At 43.8% G+C, this 27,075-nt stretch overlaps 2 protein-coding genes across 10 annotated transcripts; one reads left to right on the top strand and one right to left on the bottom strand.

Annotated features, from left to right (window-relative positions):
- Positions 1–15,206: 15,206 nt before the first annotated feature.
- Positions 15,207–19,319, bottom strand: LOC123470159 (protein ARV1-like). Of its 9 annotated transcripts, XM_045169982.1 has the most exons (8): positions 19,138–19,314; positions 18,949–19,068; positions 18,743–18,893; positions 18,539–18,659; positions 17,600–17,666; positions 17,429–17,529; positions 17,268–17,362; positions 17,056–17,196 (listed from the first exon to the last, which is right to left on the bottom strand). In XM_045169982.1, exons 1-8 carry the CDS (start codon positions 19,231–19,233, stop codon positions 17,192–17,194), a joined length of 756 nt encoding a protein of 251 aa, XP_045025917.1. In that variant the 5' UTR covers positions 19,234–19,314; the 3' UTR covers positions 17,056–17,191. The 9 variants fall into 9 exon arrangements, with proteins under 9 accessions (XP_045025896.1, XP_045025911.1, XP_045025917.1 ...); XM_045169958.1 differs by having other exon boundaries at positions 17,056–17,362; XM_045169988.1 differs by lacking the exon at positions 17,600–17,666 and having other exon boundaries at positions 17,156–17,196; positions 19,138–19,310.
- A 6,351-nt stretch (positions 19,320–25,670) lies between these two features.
- On the top strand, positions 25,671–26,243 carry LOC123474095. Its single transcript, XM_045175933.1, has one exon. The coding sequence runs from the start codon at positions 25,746–25,748 to the stop codon at positions 26,241–26,243; it is 498 nt and encodes a 165-aa protein (XP_045031868.1). The 5' UTR covers positions 25,671–25,745.
- The last annotated feature ends 832 nt before the right edge of the window (positions 26,244–27,075 follow it).

Here is a 27,075-nt window from a genome sequence, read left to right as displayed (position 1 = left end):
TCCGGCGGAGTGCAGTTCGAACGCCTATTATTGAGAAACTGGTTCGGGGTGATGGGGAGCGGGTCGTCGCTCCCCTCCGCCACGTAGGTAAGTGGCCGTGCGTTCACCACTCTCTTGGTCTCAATAAGGCTAACCTCTAGCTCGTCGTATTCCAAACATGCACGACCATTGGAGCGCCTTAATAAGTCCTTAATTTTCCGCACCATGCGCTCCCAAAACCCTCCTCACCAAGGGGCTAGGCTGGCCGAAAAAAATCCATTCGGTTTTTCGCATTGCCAGAAGGTCGTGGATCGATGGATCGGATCTTAGGACTTTCAAATGATTGGAGACGCATCTAAATGTTTGGGCATTGTCCGAATACATGTGGAGACGCTACCCCTCCTGGCGGAAAATCTTCGAAATGCGAGGAGGAAGTCACGCGCGGACATCGTTTTTGTTAACTCCAGATGGACGGCCCTCGTTACAGCGCAAGTAAATAGGCAGGCATAGCTCTTCGGCTGTTTAATTGTGCCTTTCTTTTTGGCTGAGGATTCGCCCAATTGGAGGTTTTCTTCGTTTTCCTCCGTTGGTTCTGTGGTTGGAGGTTCTTCAATGGGCTCCATCGCTGGAGGCTCTACCGTTGGCTCCAAAGCCGAACCATCCATTGACGAGGGATCCGTGGAGGATTTAGGATCCGTTTGCTTGCGTTTCTTACGCAATATTGGGTGTTTGTAATACAGCGGCCCTGCGAAATCAACACCCGTGATTTCGAAGGCTTTCGCTTGTGTCAGTCTGTTAATCGGTAGAGGTGCAGCTATTTCTCTGAATGGTGGTGAAGATAACCGTTGGCACTTGACACAGGCGTGCCAGACTGATTTGGTCTGTTGACCTCCTTTGATGATCCAAAAACGTTCTCTTAGATCCAATAGGGTGGTTTTAACTCCAGCGTGTTTTAGCGAGACGTGTTGATCTTGGATGACTAATTTGACCACTGGATGTTGAGCGGGAAGCAAGATGTCGGGTTCAATGTCCCTGTCTCTTAGCGCTAGCTCTACTCTTCATGTTATTCTAATCAACTTGTCTCTTGCGTCCCACACGGGTCAGAGTGCGGCAATTTTCTCCTTATGGTGCGGTTGCCGCTCTTCTTGCAGATCCTGAAACGTCTTGGTAAAGGCTTCTTTTTGGAGCTGCCTATAAATAAGTAGCTCCGCCATCGTCAGTTCCTTTACTTTTAGATGTTCTACCATTATCTGTTTTCCGTCTCCTGTCTTGATTGGAGTCTTCACTTGGTTGGCGTTTGTGGGACGGTTTTTGGAGGCGAATCTCAGTATCCAAGCAGTTCTTCTGAGTAGTCGATTCCAAGACGGAATTCGATCCAGATGCCATTCCACTGGAGTGGCTGGTTCCACGGAAGCTACCGACATGGTGACGAGCGTTGAATCCGGCCATTTGGTTTCGTCTTCTTTCAGCCATGATGGTCCGTTCCACCATAGCTCGGAGTTTACCAGCGTTACTTTTGGCGCTCCCCGCGAGGCGAGATCCGCAGGATTTTGGACGCCTTGCACCAGATTCGATGAACGGTACGTGTTTCACCTGTTGCCATAATTTTTATTGGATTAGCATTTGTGCGAGGCGACAGCAATTTGTAAAAAACTTATAAGACGGAAGAAAGTCATGCTAATCTGTTACGCTGAAGCGCAACACGGAAATAAATTGCGGGTGCATCTTGCCTGGTACCTACTCCTAAAACGGCCAAACGATTAGAAGTAGACCACCGTTCGACAGTAGGGGGTGTGGAAGACCGGTTTGAATTGCGCAGGCAAAATTCCCCAATAGTTTTGCAATATTACGAAGTGTGAAATGGGTCGACTTGAGAAATTTCGAAAAGTTTAACAATACGTGAAACATTTATTTTAGGAGAGATATGGCTAGAGAAACTAAATCCTCTATCAGGCTAAATTATTCGATTTTCTGACAGGCTTCCTCAATCGATTTCTCGTGATCTAGGGGTCGCCGACTCTTTTCCAGGGTGAACCTCGGTAAATTTTTCCGTCATTGCCTATTTTTTATTTCCGTGATTTCCGTAAATTTCTGTAATTTCTAGTATTTCTCAAAATTCCGTAAATTTCAGAGATTTCCCTATTTTTCCGGGATTTCCCTATTTTTCTGCGATTTTTCAATTTTCCTACGGTATTTTTAGCTTTTCCTACCTTTACCCACCGGATAAACCCCGAGAAAACGGAATCAAATTAAAGATAATTATAATATTTTATTTTATTTATGATGTCAAGCAACATTTATTTTAAACTTTCGACAGAAACGGTTTTACATTTTTGAAAATCTTGTGAAGAAACGAGCACATTTACCCCAGAGGGGATGTCAGGAGGAGGAAGGCTGAAAATATAGGTATCACATGGGTGGAACCCATGAGAAAAACGGCAAGTTTGGATCCCGATTCACAAATAGTCTTCGATTTTTTTGCTTGACCGTCAAAGCGGTACCAAGTACAGTTGACGCCCACGTCAGCAGTTTCAAATTTCCTTAAGATTTGAGATTAGAGATTGATAAAGGTCGTAAGCACTGGCTCGTGTCATGGCAGATCGTTGCTTCTCGGATCTTGTTTTATTTCGTTTAATTGAGGTTGTCTTCATGATAGCTTTTAAATTAGGTGCGACAGAAGACGAGCACTGTTTGAGAGTTTTATTTCCCTTCACTGAGTAACGCTTCAAAGAATGACTGCTTTTTATTTCATTGTACTTCTCATAGCTCGTCTTCTCACCCGTCTCTTCTTCCTGGGCAAATCCTTCAACTAGTAAGTTCACAACTGTTGACTTGTCGTTGCTGAAACTGACTGGATACCCTTTGTTGTCTCTTAGGTTGTTCTCATGTTGATTCCTGTCGTTGTTGCTATCATCGGAGCTTAAGGATGAAACAGGCATCACTATCGGATCTTATAATGGAAAAAGCTATTGATAATAAGATTACATTACAAATAAATATTGTTATCACCTGCATTTGAGGTAGCACCCTTTTCAGTCCTAGCGGTAGTCTGAGATCTCTTTTTATTTTTATGCAAACGAACTTGCTCTAAGATTTAAAAAAGTAATTTTTAATGATTAAATATAAAAAATTCGAACAAACTAATTACCTGAGTTTTCTGAAACATTTCCACTTGATCTCTTTCCTTTCTTGGGTTGCTCTAAAGTTATATCAACAACAGATGGTCCAATCAACTTAGGGTGCGTTTTATCGTCAACGGTTTAGCTCAACCCGAACTTAGATTGAGCTCAATCAGTATTTTTTCGTTAACCAATTCGTCACAGTTGAGCTCGATTTCCGTTTTATGGTTAACAAAAGTTCAACCAAGGTTGTGCTTGACCAAATTTTGCGAGCTCAACCACAAAAGTTCAACCACAGTCCAGACTGTGGTTGAATATAAATACTGAGGTAAAATATTAAATTAAAAAATCTAAATATATAAAATAAAAAAATCTTAAATAAAAATATGTTAAGCTTTGAATTAATTCCTACATTGACATTTATTACCATTCCAGAAATTTGAGATTAGAGATAAGTAAATAACTACTGAATAGACATTGAAGAAATTGTGTCATCTGCATTTTGTTGTTACAAATTTTTCATGTTGACGTTTTACGCTACTCCACACTAATCAATATATTAAAAAATTCTGCAAATTTTTGTGTTTCAGTGCATTGGATAACTAGCACCATCATCTGGGTAAAAGATTAAGCTTAATTATATTGTCGCAAACTGAAAATAAATGGTGACCTTTTTATGTCGTGTATAGGGCTATCCAAATGTAAACAAGAAAATTCAAAACAACACTAAATGGTAATAAAGTAAAACGCGTATATTTTCCATTAATAATCATGGCTAATCAAGTCAAGAAAACTAAAAATAGTGTTACAATTGTATCTCCCGCCAATATCCCCATCCCTAATTATGTGCTTGTCTCTGCCAGATGGCGGGTCAATTAGCCAGACGCCTTTGTCTACCTGTTGTAAAAGGCAGTAGAGGGTAAACCGTCTGAGCGACAGGACCATAAGAGGGAGCTTTGCTAATGCTGGCTTCCCCTCGCGGATTATTTTTCCATTCCTTTTTCGCGTGTTCCCCTTTTTCGCGTAACTGTGTGAATCCCAAGTGCAGGGACGAAATATAACTATTTCGTTGAATATTTAATTGCCTTTTTCAAGAGTAAATCCCTACGTACTCGTTACGAACGTAACAATTGGTGTCAGAAGAGGGATTACAAGGCCTTAGAACGACTTTTAAAAAGTCGCCTTACTGAACGCCACTGCCTTAAAGTATTTATTTATTATTTTTTTTTCTCTCTCTTCTCTGAGGTTTTGTCTTGTCAATTTGTGAAGTGGTGTGTGAATCTCCGTAAGTTTTCATTTTTTTTTTGGTTTATATTTTGTGTGTTTTGTGTGTAACTAACATTTTAGGGGCGCCGCCATATTGGATCCAGTCGCGTGTTGGAGGCAGGCGTGACTGTGGGCGTGGCCATATTGGATCTGTGTTACGCGACAGACTCTCCCGCAAAGTAGTTTCCCGTGGGATCGTGGTTTTTCGCTTTGAAGCAAAAAGGGGAAATATTTTTTTTTTTTTTTTTTTGTTGTTTGTTAATTTTTCGGCGTTTAATTTCTTGTTTCTTTTTTTTTGGCGTGCCAACAATTTAAGCGAGTTTCGGTTGGTGTACCTAAGCTTTTGTCGGGTATTTAATTTGGTTTTTGTGTGTTCGTCACCTGCCTTATTTGCTTTTGCTGGTGCTGTCGTTTATGTATGTTTATTCTGTTTTTTTTTGCAAGTGGGTTTTTTTTCCTTTTTTTCTTTCTCGTGGTTGACCGACTGATTAGTCACGTCTGTTTTGGGTCTTTTTCTTTTGGTTGCTTTTGCTGGCATCGGGACCTGCATGTCGGATACGGATTCCGAAATTAAAGAACCTTTTTTTGGTTTTGAACATCACTATCACTTACGGAACCGTAGCCAACAAACCGATCCAGAACCGGTTAGACCCCGTTTAGTTCGCCCTGTACCTCGCTATCCACCAAACGACGCTGCTAAACAACGTCTGGAATTTGACATTTCTCCTTCGGAAGCGTCGACCAAAACTGAAATGGCGGACAATGCAGCTCTCATCGCTGCGTTACAAGGGTTCACCACGGCAGTAGCAACGGACGCAGCAGCGAGGCAGAACCAGATGGCGCAGCTACTTCAAGTTATCGGGGGCCAACAGCAAAACCAAGCCGCTATGCAAGCCATTGTTGCTGCACCACCCAATGCACCTGTTATTCGGCCCTCCACAGTGGCGGTAAACTCTCTACCACATTTTTCAGGTAGTGCAGACGAGGACGCACAGGGGTTTGTTGACCAAGTAAACAGGGTAGCAGGGTTAGAAGGTTGGACGGCCGAGAACTGTCTTTTGGTTGCCGTAACACGTCTTTTAGGTACGGCGTCCCAATGGCATGCGCAAACCGGGCAGAACCATGGTACGTGGCCACTTTGGTCGGCGGCCCTTGTCACAAACTTTTCCCACACCTTGTCGTTTTTGGAGTGGAGCTTAATGGTGGAAGCAAGGGTGCAGAAACCAGGGGAATCTTGTTTGGAGTACGTTTTGGACAAGCGTAGATTATGTCTGCGCTCTCCTGTACCTTTGCCAGAGGCAGACATCATTAAGGCGTTGCTTAGGGGGTTAGCCAATCCAATTTACATCGCGGCGCTTACGGCTCAGCTACCTGTCAATTTTACTGACTTCGTAACTCGTCTACGGGACTTGGAACAGCTTGGCTTATCGAGTGTTCAAATGGGTATTCCTGCCCCGCCTGTAACATACACTGCACCCTTTAATGGCACGGCATGTCCTGCGCCACCTGTTGTCGCCCCACCTGCCCCACCTGCCCCAAATTTCGCGGCTCTTTTTCAAAATCTTGGTGACAGATTGGTCAATCAGATTTCAACGTCGATGTCGCGGCTGGCGGTTAACCCGATAGCCGGTGGTTCGCGCGCTGGAGCCCCGATGCCCCAGAGAGGCCCACCACAGAGACTTTGTTATGTCTGCAACAGGAATGGACATATTGCCCGGGACTGCCCTGCAAAAAACGACGCGTCTACCCGCCAACGGCAATGGCGCCCTTAAGAGGCTTTGTTTTTTTTGAAAACCGACCTGCCTTACCCCTTATCAAAGTCTGGATCGAAAAAGTAGGCGAAGTTATAGCCCTCGTCGACTCTGGTGCAAGTGTTAGCGCAGTCCGGCTGAGTGTCGTGCGCAAATTTTTAAATCCAAGCCGCAAGGTGAACAAAGCTAAACTCAGGGGCGTCGACAACAAACCGGTGCGCGTCGAGGGATCTTTGCCACTCAACGTTAAATGGGGGGGTAAACTTGTAAAAATTAATAATGTAACTGTCTTGAGGACTGCACCATTTGCCTTAATTTTGGGGGTTGATTGGATCGTTAAAAGTAATACAAGTATAGTGGTTAAGAGGGGGAGGATTGAACTAGTTGGGGAAGGGAGTAAAATTTCGAATGGGGAAGGGAGTAAAATTTTGAATGGGGAAGGGAGTAAAATTTCGAATGGGGAAGGGAGTAAAATTTTAAATGGGGAAGGGAGTAAAATTTTGAATGGGGAAGGGAGTAAAATTTTCAATGGGGAAGGGAGTAAAATCGTGGAAATTAAGGAAGGTGAAATCTTAGGGGAACGGAGGGGGAAGAAGGTACGATTTGCGAAGGACGTTTATATAATTAATGAAGAAACGGAAGAAGAAAAGGTTTGCGTGTGTGACGAAGAGCAAAAACGGGAAGCGGTTGACTTAGTTGTGGGGGGAGTAGAAGGAAATGAAGAATTTATCATCGGGAATGATATTTGCGAGTATCTCGCCGAACAGTCACCGTCAAAGCGCCGTGGGTGGATGCCTGTTAAGGTGGACGGACCCCAAACCATCCCGCCTAATTCACTCATGTTTGTGAATGGGAGATTGCCAAGTTGTATTTCGGGGAGGGGATTTGTTAAATTTAATTCTTGTTCAAAACCGGGGAAAGAATGGGTAATACCGTCGAGTATTGTAGATATTAGGGAAGGAATTGTGAAAATTGCTATTGTAAATTACGCCTCGGTGGAGTTGAAGTTGAAGCGGCGCCATTTTTTTTGTGTTGTTGAAGCAGACGAAGACGTGGAAATGTCTGGCGTGTCAGAAAGTGGCGGAATTCCAGAAGTTGGCGCAACCTTGATCTCAGAAGATCATTTCTCTAAGTTAGCTCCACAAATCAGAATGGGGGAGAAACTCAGTCCTTTGGAGCGCGCAAAAATAGTTGAGTTGCTTGAGCGTCGACAAAAGTGTTTTCCAGCGTCAAAAAGAGCCATCGGACACACGACAGATGTCGTGCACCACATCGACACGGGGGATGCTCGTCCCATCAAATCTGTGCCATACCGGGTGTCTGCTTTTGAACGCCAAATTATTGCTGACAAGGTCGAAGAAATGTTGGAGGACGGGATTATTGAAGAGTCTTATAGTCCGTGGAGTTCGCCCGTAGTGTTGGTGAGGAAGGCGAAATCGGGAGAATATCGATTTTGTGTCGATTTCCGTCGCTTGAATGCAGTGACAAAACGTGACGTATATCCATTGCCTCGGATCGACGACGTTTTCGATCGATTAGCAGGCGCCCAGTTTTTTTCATGTCTTGATTTGGCCAGCGGGTATTGGCAGGTGCCAGTAGCGGTAGAAGATCGAGAGAAAACCGCCTTCGTCACCCCAGACGGCCTTTATCAATTTTCTCGTTTACCGTTTGGTTTAAACTGTGCCCCAGCAACATTCCAGCGTTTAATGGACAAGGTTTTGGCTGGCCTGAAATGGCATATGTGCCTTGTCTATCTGGACGACGTTCTTGTTTTTGGGAAGACGTTTGAGGAGCACTTGGCACGTCTAGAGCTGGTTCTAACAGCCCTAGAACAAGCAAATTTGACTCTGAACGTCAATAAATGTGTTTTTGGCTCAACCATGGTGTCTCATTTAGGACACGTAGTTGACGCGGAAGGTATTCGCCCAGAGAGTGAAAAAGTTCGAGCCCTAACGACAATGCCAGTAACTAATCTGAAGTCCTTACGCGGTTTTTTAGGTCTTGCTTCATATTATCGACGTTTCATACCCGACTTTGCAGCCCTTGCGCACCCTTTACACTTACTTTTGAAGAAGAATGCTGGATGGAGATGGACCGAGCGTCAAGAAGGCGCAAAGAACAGGATCATCGAGCGCTTGACCTCAGCTCCTGTTCTGGCTCATTTCGATGACGTTCGGGAAGTCACCATCCAGACAGACGCAAGTCAAATCGGACTCGGGGCAGTATTGTCACAAGATGCTGGTGAGGGACATCGGCCCGTCTCTTTTATTAGCCGGAAGCTGAGTGATGCAGAAACGCGCTATCACGCAAACGAGCTGGAGTGTTTGGCAGTTGTCTGGGCATTAAAGAAATTCCGCACTTACATTTATGGTCGACATTTCATTGTGAAAACGGATAGTTCTTCCGTAAAATGGATGATGGGAAAAAAGGAGTTGAAGGGCAAATTCTCCAGGTGGGTGCTTGATCTTCAAGAATTTGATTTTTCCATTGAGCATGTCAAAGGCGTAGATAACCAAGTAGCAGATGCCCTGTCTCGGAATCCGGCGGAGACGATTGTCGAAACCAATGATTCTCAGACAGAGGAAACATGCTGTATTGCCGTAAATATGCCTGAAACTGGCTTAGCATCAAATGAGGTCGCCCTCTTGCAACAACAAGACGGCCAACTCCAACCAATTTTCGTTTCCTTGAGTTCCCCAATTCAAAACAATATGTCTAAACGGTTTGTTATTCGGGGTAAAGTCTTGTATAAAAAAATAGTCATTCGGGTAGAAAATTTCTTTTAGTCGTTCCCTCCATCCTTCGTCGCAAAGTCCTTGAATCTTGTCATGATTTTCCCTCATCCGGGCACCAGGGAGTAGAGAAAACTTTATTTAGAATTAAAAGTAGATTTTGGTGGCCACGGCTGGGTAGGAGTGTGAAAGTGTTCGTCCAATCTTGTCTTTTCTGTCAAAAACACAAACATGCTATTGGTCACGTGATTGGTAAGCTCCTCCCCATCGAGCCACCGTCATCCCCATTCCATCTCATCGGTGTCGACCATTTAGGTCCATTTAAGAGTACATCTGCAGGATATCGCCACATCATCGTCGCAATCGACTATTTGACTAAGTGGATCGAGGTACAGCCTGTTCCAGATACGTCGTCTAAATTTGCCACTGTTTTTTTGGAGCAAAATATCCTCTTCCGGCATGGAACACCTCGGCGCCTAATTTCGGATCAGGGCACGGCTTTCACCTCGAAGTTGTTTTCTGACTGGACAAGCAGGTGGAATATCGACCACGTTTTTGCGACCGCAGAGCATCCGGAGACCAATGGGCTGGTTGAACGGGTAAACAGGACGCTGACACTTGCTTTCTGTGCTTTCGTTAATACGACCCATGATGATTGGGATTTGCATCTGTCCGCGGCAGCATTTGCCATTAATACTGCTAGGCAGGCCACTACGGAAATAACTCCTTTCGAACTAGTGCATGGTCGTCTCCCAGTCTTGTCTATTGAAAACATGTTTCCCTGGCCGGATAAAGAGAAGGAGTCGCACTCGCAATTTTTGTCGCGTATTGCGGATTTGAGGATGGCAGCGCGGGTGCGGATTCTTAGGAAGCAACGAAAAACAAAAGAACGCGTCGATAGACGAAGAAAAGTGGACACCGAGCTCTTACTGGGCGATCTTGTCCTCGTTCGCCGGAAGCTCCATAAGAAAAATCTTACAAAGAAATTGTTGCCTAAATTCATCGGACCGTTCCAAGTGGTGAAAAAGGTGTGTCCAACAACATATTTGGTAGAAGATCTGCCCGCGCGCCGGATGAAGAACTCACATCGGAGGTTTAACGCTCATGTCTGCCAGATTCGTCGGTTTCATGGTCGGTCGGATCTTGAGTGGGATGAGTCGGAAGATATAACGGTAGAAGAATCTTCGTCATCATCGTCCTCATCAAGTGACGTAAGCTCATCGGAATCGGAGAATGAGCCACCGGAAGCCCCACCAATAATTACGCCATTACCTGTTACGAGGATTGGGCGACAGACAAGACGGCCGGCGTGGATGAGGCAATATCACACATGACCATACACGCACTTCTTTCGCTATGTTTATATACATTTTCTTTTTTTTTTTTTTATTATCTAGCTGTGTTTTGCCTTGTGGTATGTGTCCTTTGTTTTTTTTGCTTTGTTTTTTTTCTTTTTTTTGCTTCTTACGTGGCTACAACTAATTCAAGTACTTTTTTTTTTTCTTTCTTTCTTTCCTTTTTTTTGGGGGGGGGGAGGAACTGGTAATTTGAGAGCCGTGAGCGGAGGGAGGGTATAGTATTCTGGAGGGTTGGTAAAAGTGGAAATTTCGAAGTTCTTTGTTTTGCTTTTCTTTTGTTTAAATCAGTTGTGCTCGTCTTGTTCCCTTTTGTGTTTTGTTTTGTTTGTTCTCGTTTTTTTTTTGTTTTTTTTTATGGCGAACTTCGAGTCAGGAAGGGCCGAATGTTACAATTGTATCTCCCGCCAATATCCCCATCCCTAATTATGTGCTTGTCTCTGCCAGATGGCGGGTCAATTAGCCAGACGCCTTTGTCTACCTGTTGTAAAAGGCAGTAGAGGGTAAACCGTCTGAGCGACAGGACCATAAGAGGGAGCTTTGCTAATGCTGGCTTCCCCTCGCGGATTATTTTTCCATTCCTTTTTCGCGTGTTCCCCTTTTTCGCGTAACTGTGTGAATCCCAAGTGCAGGGACGAAATATAACTATTTCGTTGAATATTTAATTGCCTTTTTCAAGAGTAAATCCCTACGTACTCGTTACGAACGTAACAATAGTAAAATACTCCAGTGCGACGATGACCAGGAAGACTAAGGAAACATTCTGATATCAACTCGAGAAAATTTAACGCAGGATACCGAGCAGGAAAATTGAAACTGCAAAGAAAAATGAGGCAGAGAGAGAATCAATGAAATCATTTCCCAACGCAAGAACACACTATGACAAAATTCTAGAAACCCAAAACAATAGAATGACAAACAAACGATATGATTTACGAAAACGTCACAGAGTAACAAGATTCTAAACCTTTACTATTTTTTTAAAGAGATGGAGCTATTGCTTCTTTTTATTTGTCTACTAAACATTCTTACATCTACATACCTCACTTACACATCCGCCTGGGACTGTAGCAACTTAAAAATGAGAGGAATCCTAGACATACAATCACTCTACTACTGCAACAATTAAAAATATAAACACAACACTTACCAAGAATACCAATCGCCTACACTTTGATAACCAAGCAAAAACCACCAACGTGGAAAGGTTGGACGTGCAGGCAATTGACAAAAACAAAGAAAATAACCAAACAGTATCATTCGGTACCGTGTATTCTCAAGAAATAAAACCCATCACCCTTCTGGAGTGCTGGCGGATGATTAACGACAAAATGTGCGGCGAAAACAACATGCCTACCGGACCAACAGGTCTGAGTACGCGTATTAGAGGTCAGATATTTTGTACAACAAGTTAAACATTAAGTAACTCATGTTTTTAATTCTAATTGGTTCTCGCTAGGTAACGCCTACCCGCCATAGGAGGTATTTATGTTTACAGGCTTTAACTATTAAGTAGGCCTTGATATGGTATGGCCTTTAATATGAACATCCATTTTAGGACGTTTAATGGATGATTATAAACGACGTTCAAATTACCAGATATCAGTTTGTCCTAGCGATCTACAAAAAACATGGCATGGGATATCCCGCTCACCCTAAATGAAGGACCTGGCTGGGATATCCTTGTGGCGGCAGAAGGCTGCTAGGGCCATGGACTACTCATCTAACTTAAGTACGGGATTCATGGACAATTCCTATGTCGGCCATGTAATTTTTGTCCTATCCATATTACATTAACCATTAAAATATAATTATTGACTTATACCGGCTATATTATAGGGCTTTTCGACATATTTTTTTTTACCCTTTCCAGACCATGCAACATAGCTTTCGAAGGAAAATTTCGTTTGCTAAAACCGTTTTTTTTTATTAGAACTTGTTTTGTTATGGCAACGCCACACGGGAGGCACCTAAAACAAAATAATAATCATCACTTCTCTTTAGTTTGTTTAGTGGACTAGTCGATGTTTCAAGCTGAAAAATGTCTAGAATAATTATTAAAAGTTATTTCCATTTTCTGCAACCATACGGCTCCTACCTCCTTTGGTAAACAGAATAATTTTATATTAAAAATTTTCTATTCCTGCAGATGCAGTTTGACACTTTGCACGTTCTTCGATGTCCTGTTCCTTTTTTTCAGTGTTCTGTCGAATAAAACATTCGAATAAAATTTCGAATGGAATAACACAAAAATTCAAATATTTATTCGTTATTCGTCGAATAAAAATTTTACTTATTCGTATTCGTTATTCTTATTCGTTGTAACTCCGAATTTTATCATTTCGAATACAATTTCCAATAAGTAATTTTATTTTTTTCGGCAAAAAATCTAATTTTTATTGCTGTTTAGTACAAAGAATTTTCTCTTTTTAATGGCCTAAATTCCATTTTTATTCGATATTCCAGAGCCATAGACCCCTGGTTGCTCCATTATGGCTATTTTCCCTCTCAGAAAAAGGGGTACCCTTTTGTGGGGAACACTAGACGTTTTCCACCAGAGGAGAGCGCCTCTTGTGGGTGTGTTGGTGTTCACTCCACGCACAGGCTCATTAATAGCCAGGTGGCGCTCGCACCAGGTGGAAAATTACTCTTACGCTCCGCCCTAAAATCCTTGTTTTTTCGTATAGTGTTCCCGCAAGAGGATACCCCTTTTCTGACAGGGAAAATAGCCATAGTGGAGCAACCAGGGGTCTATGACTCTGGATATTTTAATTGAAAATTTATTCGTTATTCGTTATTCGAATATTATTCGTATTCGCGAATAAAATGTCCTTTTTATTTGTTATTCGTTATTCGTATTCGTTTGTACTGCTTATTCGTATTCGTTTACAAAACGAATCAAGTTTTTCCTTATTCGACAGAACACGGCTTTTTTCATGAAAAATTACTTAAATTTTACGTATTACTGGGGAGATAAGGATTACCTAAGAACCGCTTATCGCACCGACCTACCCAATATTTCTTCCAGAATTAGCACTGTAAGACGCTAATGTCATTAGTTAAATCTAAATTTAATTTGTCAAAAGATAAAAAATTTCCTTAAATTACCTAAAAACTAACAAAATATCATTACTTCTACTGTCAAATTGATGTCGTAGTTCTTTAGAAATGAAACACAGTAATAGTTCAAGAGCCGGCGAGCAAAACTATCGGAACTTTTTATGAGAAGTTTTTGATAGTTCGCTTCAAAAGATGAAAAATGACCGTCTGTCGTTATTGCCATCATTCATCAGAAAAGGAAATGAATCCGTTTTCCACCACTTGGGGGATCCGTTTTCGACCAACACGCAATCGGATCTGTAGCCGTTCTCTGATGAAGACTGTGTTGTGTTGCCTGGCAACACAAGTTCGAATGGAAAATAACCGGTAGTAGCAGACGAAATGTTCCATCGATTTGCTGCGTTGCACGATCTGGAAAGGGTAACAAAAAGACTTCGAAAAGCCCTATAGATTTCACGGCATCAAACAGCATCAACATCGTCAATAGCGATCGGCCCCGATTAGCTCAAATCGGGAACCACCCCGCCCTGCACGGAAAAGGGAATTTCCCGGAATCGGGGTGCCATTTCGTCAGCCGGGGCAGGGTGGGGCAAAGAATGAGGTTACCCCGATTGCCCTTTGCAAAAATGGCGGAGTAAGGTGCAACATTAAAAAAGCGACATGGTTGGCCTAACAGTACCAGTGTAGTTCTCTTCTGGGTTCAAACTTCGAAGTTGGGTAAGGTTTGTGATCGGGGCAACCGGGGCGAACTCACAGATTTTCATCATAATAATCAGTTTTGACTTGATCGATTATGTTTTTACGTAAATCGATTGACTGCAATCGAGGTTGCATCCCCGATTACGCACCCCGATTTAACCCCGATTTGGTTCGGGGCGCAAAATTTTCACCATGAGCCCCAAACACCCTTCCCTGAGCCCTGAAATGCGAAACCCGATGGACAAAAAACGCCCCGATTAGGGTTGGAGCCGATCCCTAATCGTCAAGCAGACGATCAGCTGACCACTTGAAAAATATGGGAGCGGGAAGGAGAGAGGGATGGAGGGTTGAGGGTAGGGAGAGAGAGCCAATCACAGGGGCTGACCATGTTGTACAGTATCCTGCACAAAAATCCGAACATCGATTTAATTTTTTAAAGCCACCTATTGGCGGGGTAGCGGGTTTTTTGTTTTTTTATAAAGGGGAAGGGTAGACGGGGGTGATGGACACGACAGGGCAGGGTTGGGTAAGTCTAGACCTAAAAAAATGCCTTAAGGTATTACGCTTTAAGGCAAGTTACAGGTCAGGACATTTTTGCAACCCCCAGGGTGGTGTGTTTTTTTTTTTACGACAGTTGGAAATTTAGGGCTTGGGCTTGGTAATGTTGCTTACCGAAACAATTTAGCTTATAGACTAAGAGACAGCTATCAAGTGATGTCAAACCTAAGGGCAAAAGGTTTGACGATTCTTATCGATAGATGGGGTTCTCACCAATAATAAAACCAATCTCTGTCGGCTGACATCGGCCGCGTTCACCCGTGACACGTCGTCAAAGTCGGCGTGAATAACGGTTTTTGTCAAACCAAGCGGCAAGGATAAAACTTATACCATTAGATTGGGGAAATTACGCTGACTCTTAGGTTGTACGAACAGACGTTTTTTTTTGCCGTTTTAGGGACAAACAGAGGTTTTGAAATTGGGCCAATTTGACTGTTTTTGTCAAACTTGGCGGCAAATAAACCAAAAACACCATAAAATAGCCCAGTTCCTCCTGATAATTATGGTATAAGAACAGACGTAATTATTGGCCGTTTTATAGGAAACAGAATCAGTTAAACTGCTAGATTTGTCCTGTCAGACGTATTTATTTAACAATGGCAACACCGCATCCCACCCGCCTAATTCGTATACCAGTCTAATAACAATTCGCCAGTTTCATTAATAATTGATTAAGTAACTCTTTCAAATGATAAAAACAGGTAGTTTATTCTGGATTATTAAACTGGATCAATAAACTGTAAATTATTACAAAGTAAAAACAATAATTTTATTTTAAACTTATTGTTTTGACTAATCTGCATCGCTGTCAGCTGATTCCGAATCATCGTTTCCTTCTTCGTGACCTTCTTTTTCTTCTTCTTCTTCTTCCTCTTCTTCTTCTTCTTCTCCTTTGTCTTCCTCTTGCGGATCAGTATCCAAAACGTCATCCAGATTTTTTGGAACCATTTCTCCATCGAACCAATGTAGATTATATGATTCGACACCGCAGTTGTTTTTTTCTTTCCTCCAACCGTTTTTGTCTGGTGGGAAAATATGAGGCTTAGGATCCGTAGCAAAATTCCATCCCGAGCAAATCGAATTTGCCCTGAGAATTTGCTGAAAAAGAACTGTATTGGAAGTGAGCTTCCATCCAACTCTTTCACTTTCGACATTGGATTGCTTGAACCAGACTGGTAGACTTTTGAAAAAATTTGAAGCCTGGCGTCATCGACATCAAGTTGATCTGCATTTCCAGTATGTTTCTTGAAACCATACATTTCGCACACGTACAACCCAATTGTAGAGATTGTGTTCTCGTCAATTGTTTCTGATGCACCAAGGGATGAGAAAGCATCTTGATATAGTAATGATTTTTCGAGAATCGCTAGTGGCCTGACTTTTCCTTTACGTGAGAATGCAGGATTTTGATCACAACCGGTGAAAGAATGAAATCCAGCGAGAGATCTTGCAAATCGAGGTCCGAGTTTTCCGTACAGGGAACTAACATCAATAAAACGGAGGGAGTTCTTGCTTGCGATTCCGACTCCCATGTATATAGAAATGTCTTTACTAATCATATGGCAGTTAGCTAGCGCGATGACCAACACGTTCATATATAAAACAAGTTTTCATCGAGCAATATGTGCTTTTTTTGTTTATTAAATAATTTAAAAAATAATAATTCACTTCGTTCTAAAAAAATTAATATTTCCAGCATATTCGAATGAAAATATTATCAAGATACGAAATGTTTCGCAATTCCTTATCGGGAATCGAACACTGATCTATGGCGTCGCAATCAGATGCTCTACGCATATGCCATCGGTATCGATATAATTGTGCACAGGCAGCTCTCTAAATTATTTTGGGTAAGGAATATTACACAGCCAAAATCCAACATTTCCAACTGTCGTTTTTAAAAAACACACCACCCTGGGGGTTGCAAAAATGTCCCGACCTGTTACTTGCCGTAAAGCGTAATACCTTAAGGCATAAAAAAAATGTCTAGACTTACCCAACCCTGCCCTATGTGTCCATCACCCCGTCTACCCTCCCTCTTAAAGAAAAACAAACAAAAAACCCTTTACCCCGCCAATAGGTGGCTTTAAAAAATTAAATCGGTGTTCGGATTTTTGTGCAGGATACTGTACTATTTCCGAGTTCAATGGTCAATCAGCCAGAAATTGCGATTTTTTGGTGATAGATGACACCGGCAGAGCGCCCTTTCCCCCCTCATTCTAAGATTTAAATCAAAATATCTTCTTAAGTTATAGTTTCATCACGAAAAACTTATGTAGTTAGAATCGCCTTTTAAATCTGTATTTAATCATATATTTTTTTCGTGGAAAGAGCCATCCGACAAGCTTTAACACGGCGAGAATCCCGTCTTTATAGTAGTTCATGCTAGGACTCAAGCGAACAAAAAACGCTGACGGATGTTTTCGAGAAATGAAAACGATTATCATGCTTTCTGAAAAAGCACTGGGAAATGTTTTCCTGTCCATGCCAGTTATAATAGAAGCTGTCGATGTTAAAGATCTTTTATACATCTGTGTCCTTTAAATGTTCTGTATTTATGTGTCAAATGAGTGTGTAGAATGTTTTGTCGCAATCACAGATGTTCATATAGACAATTCCGACTTCCTGAAACGTTGTTTATCAGGAGGTAAGCTACCCTTTACGCTGTTTATTCACTCTGGGTGAAGAAAAAAGGGGACATTTCAATTGGAATAGAAAATAAAAGGCGATTTTTTAAAATTATCACACGTTTAAATGTTGAAGCCATTGGGCGACACTCTGTTGAACTCCCCAAGCGCCCAAAACCGTGATCGCAGACAATACATAGCTTCGACAAACACAGACTGAAAAAGAAATTAAAATGCTAAGTTTCTATAAGATGCATCACTTCACAGTACATTGCATACTACCATGAAATGTGTGGTTGCAACTGATCAGTAGTGCTATTTGGCTTAAGAGACGATAAGTTGAATAATGGTTCCACACCAAAGAAGGGACCGTAACAAGGTGCCTGCGGTACAAAAAAATCTGTTACCCTACATAACTTCTAAATGCTTTTCATACTACATGTACTGCATTACCAGGTGAAAATCCATTTTCACTACACATTGCCATTTAGAACATTGTCTACCATGGTGTTGTCTACCACTACAAAGAGAAGCTGTACAATACGCTGGTGAATTCAGTTATTACTTGAAACGTATTGGATAAGCAACAAGAGTGTTAAAAGTAGCAATTTCGACATATCACTAATTTGTGCTTAAAACTGATAACAGCAAGATATTGGCAACGCTAAAAACCCAAAACCCTCAAATGGGCTTCAAATAGAAGCATGAAGATGCAACGATGTGTTACCTATAAAACATGGAGTTCTAACTCTGTCATTTAGCAACATAACGATTCCAGGCAACAAGCTCGAGATTTACTAAAAACGGAATCTCATACAGTAGTGATAGAAAGTTAGTTTTTCTTCGATGCCTTATGGGCTTAAGTATTTCGTCTCGTATTTTCGGATATTACAGTACGGTAGGTAAAAAGTACAATCAAAATTGAAATGTAAAAAGTTATGGATTACATGACTATGCTGCTCTGTACCGGCTATAAGACAACTCAAGTGTGCAACAAAAGGTCACTTAACGATCTTCCATCCATACCGGCGTGCGGTGGCCATCCAATTAACGGAATAACTTGTCGTTGCAAAAACTGACTGTTTTTTTCGAAACTCAAAATGTTATGATAGTATTTTCTAATTTTTAAAATCTTGAGTTTACACTTGCTATATACTTGACCCTACTGGCCAAGTAGCAAGCTTGATTCAACACATTCGGCAATGCGACAGGGCTTGATATTCATTTATAATCGTAATCGTGCATTTCCCTTCTAAGTCTATTCTACCTATCCTTCTTATTACAGAATTGTGTGGTTCCACCAAATGTACAGTACTCCTATTTGGAGTTAATAAATACACTGCACTATTTTAAACCATTACTGAGATATCTTTAAAATCTAGTTCTCCATACCAGCAGTAGCTCATTGCCATCCCACAAAGCATGTGTGTCCAAGAAAATGTTTCCCGGTAGACACTCATCATTGAAGACATGAATCCAAGTAACATGAATGTAAAAGAAAACAAAGCAGCTTCTGATAACATAACAAGAAACAAGTTGAACAGCTTTAAAGCATTTAAATTTACTCTAACTTACAGATAGGAATGACATACTTACTAATTAATTCTTGCCCAATCATGATATAAAAGCTCCATTCTAGTTCATAAAGAATGAATTCAGATCTTTGTTGAATTTGGCCTTTTTGATATACCCACTCAACATAGCTAGACGAAAGCAGAGTAAGTGCCAGAAGACGGGACAGGTGTGTCTGAATACACTTTATTCTTTATATTTAATTGAATTATTATAACTATATTGATTACCTTGGTATTTGAGTTGTACAACACATGCCGGTAGGCAGAGAATTTTAGCAATAATATGTCAATTAATATAACCGTAAAGTCATATTCAACATACTTGTCAATGACCTTACTACAGTTAGCCTGTGTTAAGCAAATTAGTTAAGCAAAATAGTTGCAGTTTAAATAAAAATTAAACTAACAGTAACCTACACATGTCTGCAAAGTTAATGCATTTTCACTAAATACTTGAAATAAGGCTACGTTTTTGGCTCCACATTCAATACACGAATAAAATTTTGTATTCATTTTTTCACAATAGAGCCATGTTATAGGAACACGGTACACGTACTTCCCAGAGCCGTCGACTGCGAAAATGGGAATGGGCAGCGTTGCCAACTACTTTTGGCCGTTTTCCCGGTTTTGTCGTTAAAAAAATCCCGGAACGATCCCGGTTTCTGATTTTTTTAAAAAATCCCGGAAATTGATGGAAAAAATCCCGGTTTTCAGTTTAAATGAATTTAAATGCTGTTTTTTGAACGACGGAAACACTTGCTTGTTTATTGGAAGACAAATACTGCATTGAACGAACGAGATCTCTCTGGATTATATTGTCACGTGGAATCCAAGGACACACACGTGTTAATGGATTCCACGTGAAACTCTTCTCCCGTCCTGGACTGTAAGGTCAAGTAGAGTTATCTACTTGACCATCTTAACTACTTCTTCCGTATTTACTTTCTACTTTACCCTAGAAACGGGTTAGATCGTTCGTAGCGGTCATTTAGGTGTTATCTAGATGTCCATCTTTCCCTAAGATTCTTCCGGCGTCACCCGGTAACAGGGTGACCCTTGCCTTTAAATACCCCGAGCCTAAGTAGGTTCGGGGCTCAGTCTTTTCTACAAAGTGCCTTAGATTGTTCCTTCCAAATACACTCCGTTCTCCTCTAACACCGTTGCAAGTGATCTTATTTCGTACCTCGACGTCCCCAAGCCTTTTCCCCGTCACAATATCACATTAAATGAATCGCAAAACAATTTTTGCAATTAATTACTGAAATGACAAGGACAAAATTAAAAAGCATTTTGATTAGAATGTGGGAATTGAAAATTATTCAATTGACATTGTGTCACAATGATTGTGAGAGGGATATGACTAGGATAAGGGATATGTTAATAACATAGGTATGCAACCAACGACACCTATCGAGTATTGATAAGGTCTTCAAAAAACTATACGAAAAATGGGATTTAAAGTGTAAAAAAACATCGATTTTACGATTTATATAGTATCACACACAAAAAATATTTTATTAGGCAAAATTCCTGGGAAAAACCCGGTTTTGGTCAAATCCCGGCGTTTCTCCCGGGTGCCACTCCAAAATCCCGGCTAGTTGGCAACACTGGGAATGGGACGAAAACAACTTGATCTCGGTCGCCGGGGCGAACCCTACCGTCTTTCATGGGTAGATGGGTACACAGAAAGGTGGTAGGGTTCGCTCCGACGACACTAGGGGGATATTGCAACGAAATCTTTCGGTGCAATAACGCACTATTTCACTATTGCAACGAAATATGTCGTTGCAATAAGTGGCGTTATTCCCTATTGCAATGAAATGTTTCGGTGCAATTAGGGCTCGGCCCCGCACTAATCGGGGAGTTTTTTAGTCGATTCGGTGCGGTGAATTTTTTTTCGGTGCGGTGATTGCGGTGCTCGGTGCGGTGATTGCGGTGCTCGGTGCAATACCCGATTTCAAGGAAAGCAATTACAAAATTCAATACATAAGACAACGCTAATAGCCTGTGTAGGGCATTTTTAGAAAGCGAAAATCCGACTTTCAGAAATCTGGCAACGCATGCGTTTTGTAGTCGTTTTCCGTTTACATGGCAAAGGCCATAAGAAATTTAAGTGTCTTTAACAAAATATACGTAACTCGTTCAATTCGCAATATTTCTTCACAAAAATTCCACAGTGCTCTAGGTAAGATATCGGTCGTTAATTTCATGTATAGTTTACTCGGACTAAAAAATTATTAAGGGCTGAAAATTGAAATACAAAACTTTGTTTTGGTTTTCTGCAGGCGATTCTCGGCATGGCCGAGTTGGACGATAGCCTAGACCAAGTTCCTTTTAAGTTTTCTGCTTATTCATTAGACCAAACTGCTGATCAAAAGAAAAGTTACGCCTCAAAGCTTCAACGCAATGGCGTGAATGACTGTCCATGGGGCATTGACGAGAAATACTTTATTGTTGGTGATCAAGATCTTCGCCAACTACAGAGAAGTTTACCCAACATAGCCAAATACGACCTAATTGATTACCTTTATGTAACAAAAAGTCGACATGATGGCAACAGAACTGAGAATTTGAAGAGTATGCTAAGCTACAAGAAGTTTCAAGATGGATATGTTCTGTACAAGGCCTTGTATAAACTGAAGGATGGCAAGGAAATCGTTTTGGGCAAAGTATGTGTAATGTGTTGCAACCCCGCACCCTTCCGTCTTACCCCCGCAGCTCTGTTTCACCCCTCAGTCGCCATTTAGTTGTCTTTCTGCGAAGGTCTCGCCTTCACTCGACTCAGTTTAATACACTGGCGTGTATACAACGACTTGCTTGTTTCTCACGTCATTACATGGCGCAGTTGGAATTTTCGAACTGAAGTTCTCCGAAAAGTGCCCGTAAATTTGATGCAGTTTCCGTTTTTGTGCCGTTGGCAATCGTTCAACGTTCGCTAGCCACTCTTGCCGGTTGACTCAAGTGTTACGGGGCACCCACTCGTGTACATTTTCTGTTCGTGTTTGTTTCGCCCGTTTTGCTGTTTTTTTTCCTGTGTGTGAAAAGAATCAAGCCTGGCGAAATTACTCTTGTTGAATTTACCTGTCTTTTGTGTCTCGCTCGTATTCGTGAGCTCGGTCGGTTCATCAACGTCCTTACCACGAGATTAGTTCACGGCGCCACCACTAGAGGCGCCGAATCACCACCGTGTATGAGCGAGCCGATCGACGTTTTCGACGGGGATTTTTTCTTCGGTTGGCTCTGGAGTCCTACAATGGCTGCCCCCGCTGCTGCCAACACGAGGCCTTTCCGGCCTTACGGCACTGCCCCTCCATTTGACATGGATGATTACAAAGACTCGTTTGAGATTTGGCACGCACAATGGGACATTTTCCTCGAGCTCTCCACCATCAACACGGCCCTCGACGCAGCCGACCAGCCACGATACAAGGCAAACGTCCTCAAGTCGTGCATGTCGAAGTCTACTCTCACAGTGCTCCTTACTTCCGGTATGTCGGCCACCGATCTTCAAGATCCCGACAAAATCATCACGGCGCTCCGGGATAGATGCAATGCCGGCCGTAACTGCCATGTGTGGCGCCAACAATTCTCGTCCCGCGTCCAACGAGACAAAGAAGCTATCGATGACTGGCTATGCGATCTGCGCTCTATCTCCAGCAAGTGCGAGTTTGGTGCCGACTGTTGTGCTGCTTGTGAACCCACCCGAATTCTGGGTCAACTCGTATTCGGCGTGCGCAGCGACGACGACAGGCGGAAGCTGTTAGAGCAAGGGCCCACTTTGAAATTGGATGATGCCCTGAAGACGCTGCGCCTCACGGAAGCTACTCGCAAACAGTCAGCTAATCTGAAAGGTAGTGACGCCAGTTCCATCTCGCGGATGTCTCAATCCACGTACAAAAAGAACAAAAGCAGCAATCAACAAAAGAAGGTTTCATTCGAGTCGAAAACGGATACACACTCGTCCGCTGCCAAGCGTGGTAGCGCATTGAAGGTCAGTGGTTGTTTCAACTGTGGTAGCAAGGAACACCACAAGAGGGCGGATTGTCCGGCATCCGGGAAAGAGTGTCACGCTTGTGGCAAAAGAGGCCACTTTTCGTCAGTCTGCAGCAAAGAGAAGAACAAGAAGTCGGGCGATGTACGCTCAATCAGCGTTCACTCCACTACAGTCGGTGCAGTCACAGCAGCCGAACTCGTCGATATCTTCGTCGCTCCGAAAAGTTCTTCAGGATCTACTGCCCAGGTGCGCTTCCTGCCGGACACAGGGGCTGAACTCGACGCCATCCCGCGCGAAACGTTTCGCCGAGCCTTTCAAGGCGTCAAACTCGCACCAGCCGCCTCTCCAGAGACCGCCACAGGATCGCCGATCGTGAACGATGGTACCTTCACTGCTACGCTCAACTGGAACGCAGACGATGATTCGAGACGGCCCATCACGGCAACAGTTCACGTTCTACAAGATCTTAAGCAGGCCGTGCTCTCCAAATCGTCTCAAAAGAAACTGGGTATGTTGCCTGAATCATACCCTCATGCTCGTGTGAGCACGCTCGCCTTGTCGGCCATCACAGACGTCGAAACGGACACCAGTCCAAGTTCATCCCTGCTCTTCCCTCACCTCCTCTCGCGCCCACCAGCACCAATGACGGTCGCGGCGCTCGAGCCAGGCGTCACAGGCGAACGAAAAGCAGCCGATGTCAAGAACCTTATGACCGGTTTCCGGGTCATTTTCGACGGTGTTTGCCGCCCAATGAAAGGCCCGCCTTGTCACTTCGAACTGAAGGCAGACGCTACACCGGTCTCGATGCGCGGATCACGCCCGGTTGCAGTCCCACTCATGCAGAAGCTCAAAGACGAGCTCGAACTCCAGGAAAAGCAAGGCATCATTCGGAAAGTGACTGAACCAACAGCTTGGGTTCACCCAATGGTCGTAGTGCTCAAAAAGTGCGGCGGGATCCGGATCACCGTGGATTTCCATTTTCTAAATGACAAAATCATCCGCCCACGCTTTGAGTCGCCCACCCCGTTCCAGGCCGTGCGCACCATCCCGAAAGGTATGCGGTTCTTTACCGTTGTCGACGCACTCAAGGGCTATCATCAAGTCCCGCTCGATGAAGAATCGTCCGCTCTCACGACTTTCTCGACACCGTTTGGCAGATTCCAATACGTCCGACTCCCCCATGGGCATCACTCACGCCGGTGATGATTTTGGCAGACGAGTCTCCGACGTGTTCGACGACATCCCCAACACACGTCGAGTCGTAGAAGACATCCTGATCTTTTCTTCAACCTACGAGGAACATGTGGAAGCAGTCCGCCAAGTCTTTACCCGCGCGAAGGAGCACAGTATTTCCCTCAATCCTCGCAAAGTGATTTTTGCCGAGTCATCTGTTCCGTTCGGCGGATTCATTGTCGACGCGGAAGGGTTCCGCCCAGATCCTGCTCTCCTCGGTGCGATCTCGCAATTCCCGACGCCGCTGAACATTACTGACCTCAGGGCCTTTTTCGGCCTCTGCCAGCAACTAGGGAATTTTTCCCACGACATCGCAAGCGCGCTCGTCCCTCTCTCGCCCCTTTTGAAGAAGGGGCTCATCTTCGAATGGACTTCGACCCACGACGACGCCTTCAAAGCAGCACGCGCGGCCCTATCGGCTCACCACAGCTTGGCATTCTACGATCCCGATCTACCAACTTCACTCCACGTCGACGCTTCCCGTCTTAACGGCTTAGGATTTCTCCTAAAACAACAAAGCACCGACGCCAGGTGGATGGTTGTTCAAGCTGGATCACGCTTTTTGTCATCCGCCGAATCTCGGTACGCGATGATTGAGCTCGAGTGCCTGGCCGCCGCATGGGGAATGCACAAATGTCGGCAATTCCTGGAAGGACTGCCGTCCTTCGAATTAGTCACGGATCACAAGCCTCTCATCCCGATCCTCAACAACTACGCACTAGATAAGCTGGACAACCCTCGTCTCCTCCGATTGCGGCTCAAAATGCAGCGCTACGCGTTTACGGCGAGGTGGATCCCGGGAAAAGAAAATCGTGACTCAGACGCGCTGAGCAGAGCACCTATCGCAGCAGCTACTTCTCAGGACGAGCTGGCCGAAGGGGCGTCTTTCGTTTCTCCCAGGATCACTATGCTGTGTGCTATCGACGGGTCGGACCCAACGGTCATCGATCCCGTTTTAGAAAAGGTGAAAGCTGCCGCCGCCACCGATCCCGTCATGAAGGAGCTTCGCGAGGTGATCCTCAGCGGTTTTCCGAACGAGAAGTGCAACCTTTCGCTGGCTCTTCGACCCTTTTGGCGTGTTCGACATCATCTAGCCGTCGACGGAGAAGATGGGATGATTGTCATGGGAGCTCGAGTCGTCATTCCGAAGGCGCTGCAAGGCGATTTACTGCGTGACCTACTGAAAATGCACCAAGGCACCACCAAACTGCGGCAACGGGCACGACTGTCCGTCTTTTGGCCCAACATGGATGCTGAAATTGTAAATCTCGCCGGCGCATGCGAGGAATGCACTTCTAGCCTTCCATCACACCCGCCGGAACCTCTTCGACCTCACGAGCCAGCTTCGCGACCCTTTGAGCAGATTCATGCAGATCTCTGCCAACTCAACGGTCGTCATTTTCTCATCCAAGTCGATGCATTCAGCGGCTGGCCTCATGTCGTCTATTTTCCGGACGCCCACATTTCCGCCAAGAAAGTCATCAATGCTGTCCGGGAGCTATTCATCAATGTCGGTGTACCGGTCAAATACTGGTCAGACGGCGGCCCTCAATTCCCTGCAGCGGAATTTAAGCAATTTCTAAAGGAATGGGGAGTCTCACTCGGAGTGTCGTCTCCTCATTTTCCCCAGTCTAACGGCATCGCGGAAGCCGGAGTGAAATCCATGAAGAAGCTGATCGCCGGATCATTCACCTCCGGATCGTTCGACGTCAACAAATTTGGACAGTCGCTACTTCTCTTCCGCAACACCGCCGTATCTGGTGGCCGTTCACCAGCTCAAGTCGTCTTCAATCGCCCCATGCGCGACTGCCTCCCAGCCCACCGCCGTTCGTTCGCTGCCGAGTGGCAGAAAGACGCCGACGTCCTCGAAAAAAGGGCAAGACGCGCGAAGGAGCTGAGGACAGAACATTTCAATCGCCGAGCACATCCCTTACCGCCCCTCCAGGTCGGCAACGCAGTCCTGATCCAGCACCCAATCTCAAAATGCTGGTCTACTCCCGGCGTCATCACCGAAGTCGGACCGAATCGTGACTATTTAGTCAAAACTCCCGCTGGACGTGTGTTCCGGCGAAACCGGCGCTTCCTACGTCGTCGAGTTCCAGTAATGCCTGCAGCCGTCACGCCGCCAACAGTACCCGCGACACCCGCCCCAGCCATCCCTGGGCAAGCTGTCGTCCCGTGCCCAGCACCCGACCCCGCTCCAGTCAACCAAGGCGAAGAAGATCCCCCTCCGCGACGTTCAGCGCGGGTCCCGAAGCCATCATCATTGTATCCCCCTCATATGTGGTCGAAATAATGCTGTGTGTTAGACATTAAGCTATCACCTTATTTCCCTTGTCTATTACGGCTTAATTGTCTGAAAAAAAAAAAAAAAAAAAAAAGGGACGTGTAATGTGTTGCAACCCCGCACCCTTCCGTCTTACCCCCGCAGCTCTGTTTCACCCCTCAGTCGCCATTTAGTTGTCTTTCTGCGAAGGTCTCGCCTTCACTCGACTCAGTTTAATACACTGGCGTGTATACAACGACTTGCTTGTTTCTCACGTCATTACAGTATGGTCTGCTATATCCTTATTCTCTACATTATTTTTACATCTGCTTATTGATATATATGTGCATCTTTTTGTAATCTTTTCTTTTTTTATCTTAATCTTAATTTTTTCATTTTTTTTCATAGACCGAAAATCATTGGCATTCCATCCGTTGCAGATTCAACCGGTATTTTGCAAAAGAACGCAGTAATTGAAATGCTAGATGATTGGCAACTAAAACAAGACGTCGCCGCTTTAGTTTTAGATACCACTTCTAGTAATACTGGCATTCGAAATGGTTGCGCCAGTTTAATTGAAAAGGATCTGAATCGCCCTCTTCTTTGGCTGGCCTGTCGTCATCACATGTACGAGGTTCACATAAAAAATATTTGGAAAGCCGTCTCCGGTAACACAGTTGGCCCAGAGGAGTTGCTTTTTAAGCGGTTTCAGAGTGACTGGGAGAATATCGATCACGATCTTAACGACGTAACTCTATTTCAATGGCCTGGGACCATGGATGACAACGGGAAACCAATTACATCAATGATAGCATCAACTGCAACAGAAGTTCTTAAATGGGCGAAGGATTGTTATTCGACT

This window comes from Daphnia magna, linkage group LG1 (assembly GCF_020631705.1).
Source record: "Daphnia magna isolate NIES linkage group LG1, ASM2063170v1.1, whole genome shotgun sequence".
In the NCBI taxonomy this organism is placed as follows: domain Eukaryota; kingdom Metazoa; phylum Arthropoda; class Branchiopoda; order Diplostraca; family Daphniidae; genus Daphnia; species Daphnia magna.
This window is presented reverse-complemented; position numbering and strand designations above follow the sequence as displayed.

Excerpts from the sequence above, each read along its gene's own strand:
- LOC123470159 (XM_045169958.1), bottom strand. The coding sequence starts at position 19,233 with ATGAATACAAAATTTTATTCGTGTATTGAATGTGGAGCCAAAAACGTA. Across the intron at positions 18,894-18,948 it reads TGTACAACTCAAATACCAAG|ACACACCTGTCCCGTCTTCT; the intron begins GTAATCAATATA and ends AAGTGTATTCAG. Across the intron at positions 17,667-18,538 it reads ATGGCAATGAGCTACTGCTG|TGGTAGACAACACCATGGTA; the intron begins GTATGGAGAACT and ends TTCTCTTTGTAG.
- LOC123474095 (XM_045175933.1), top strand. The coding sequence starts at position 25,746 with ATGCGCGACTGCCTCCCAGCCCACCGCCGTTCGTTCGCTGCCGAGTGG.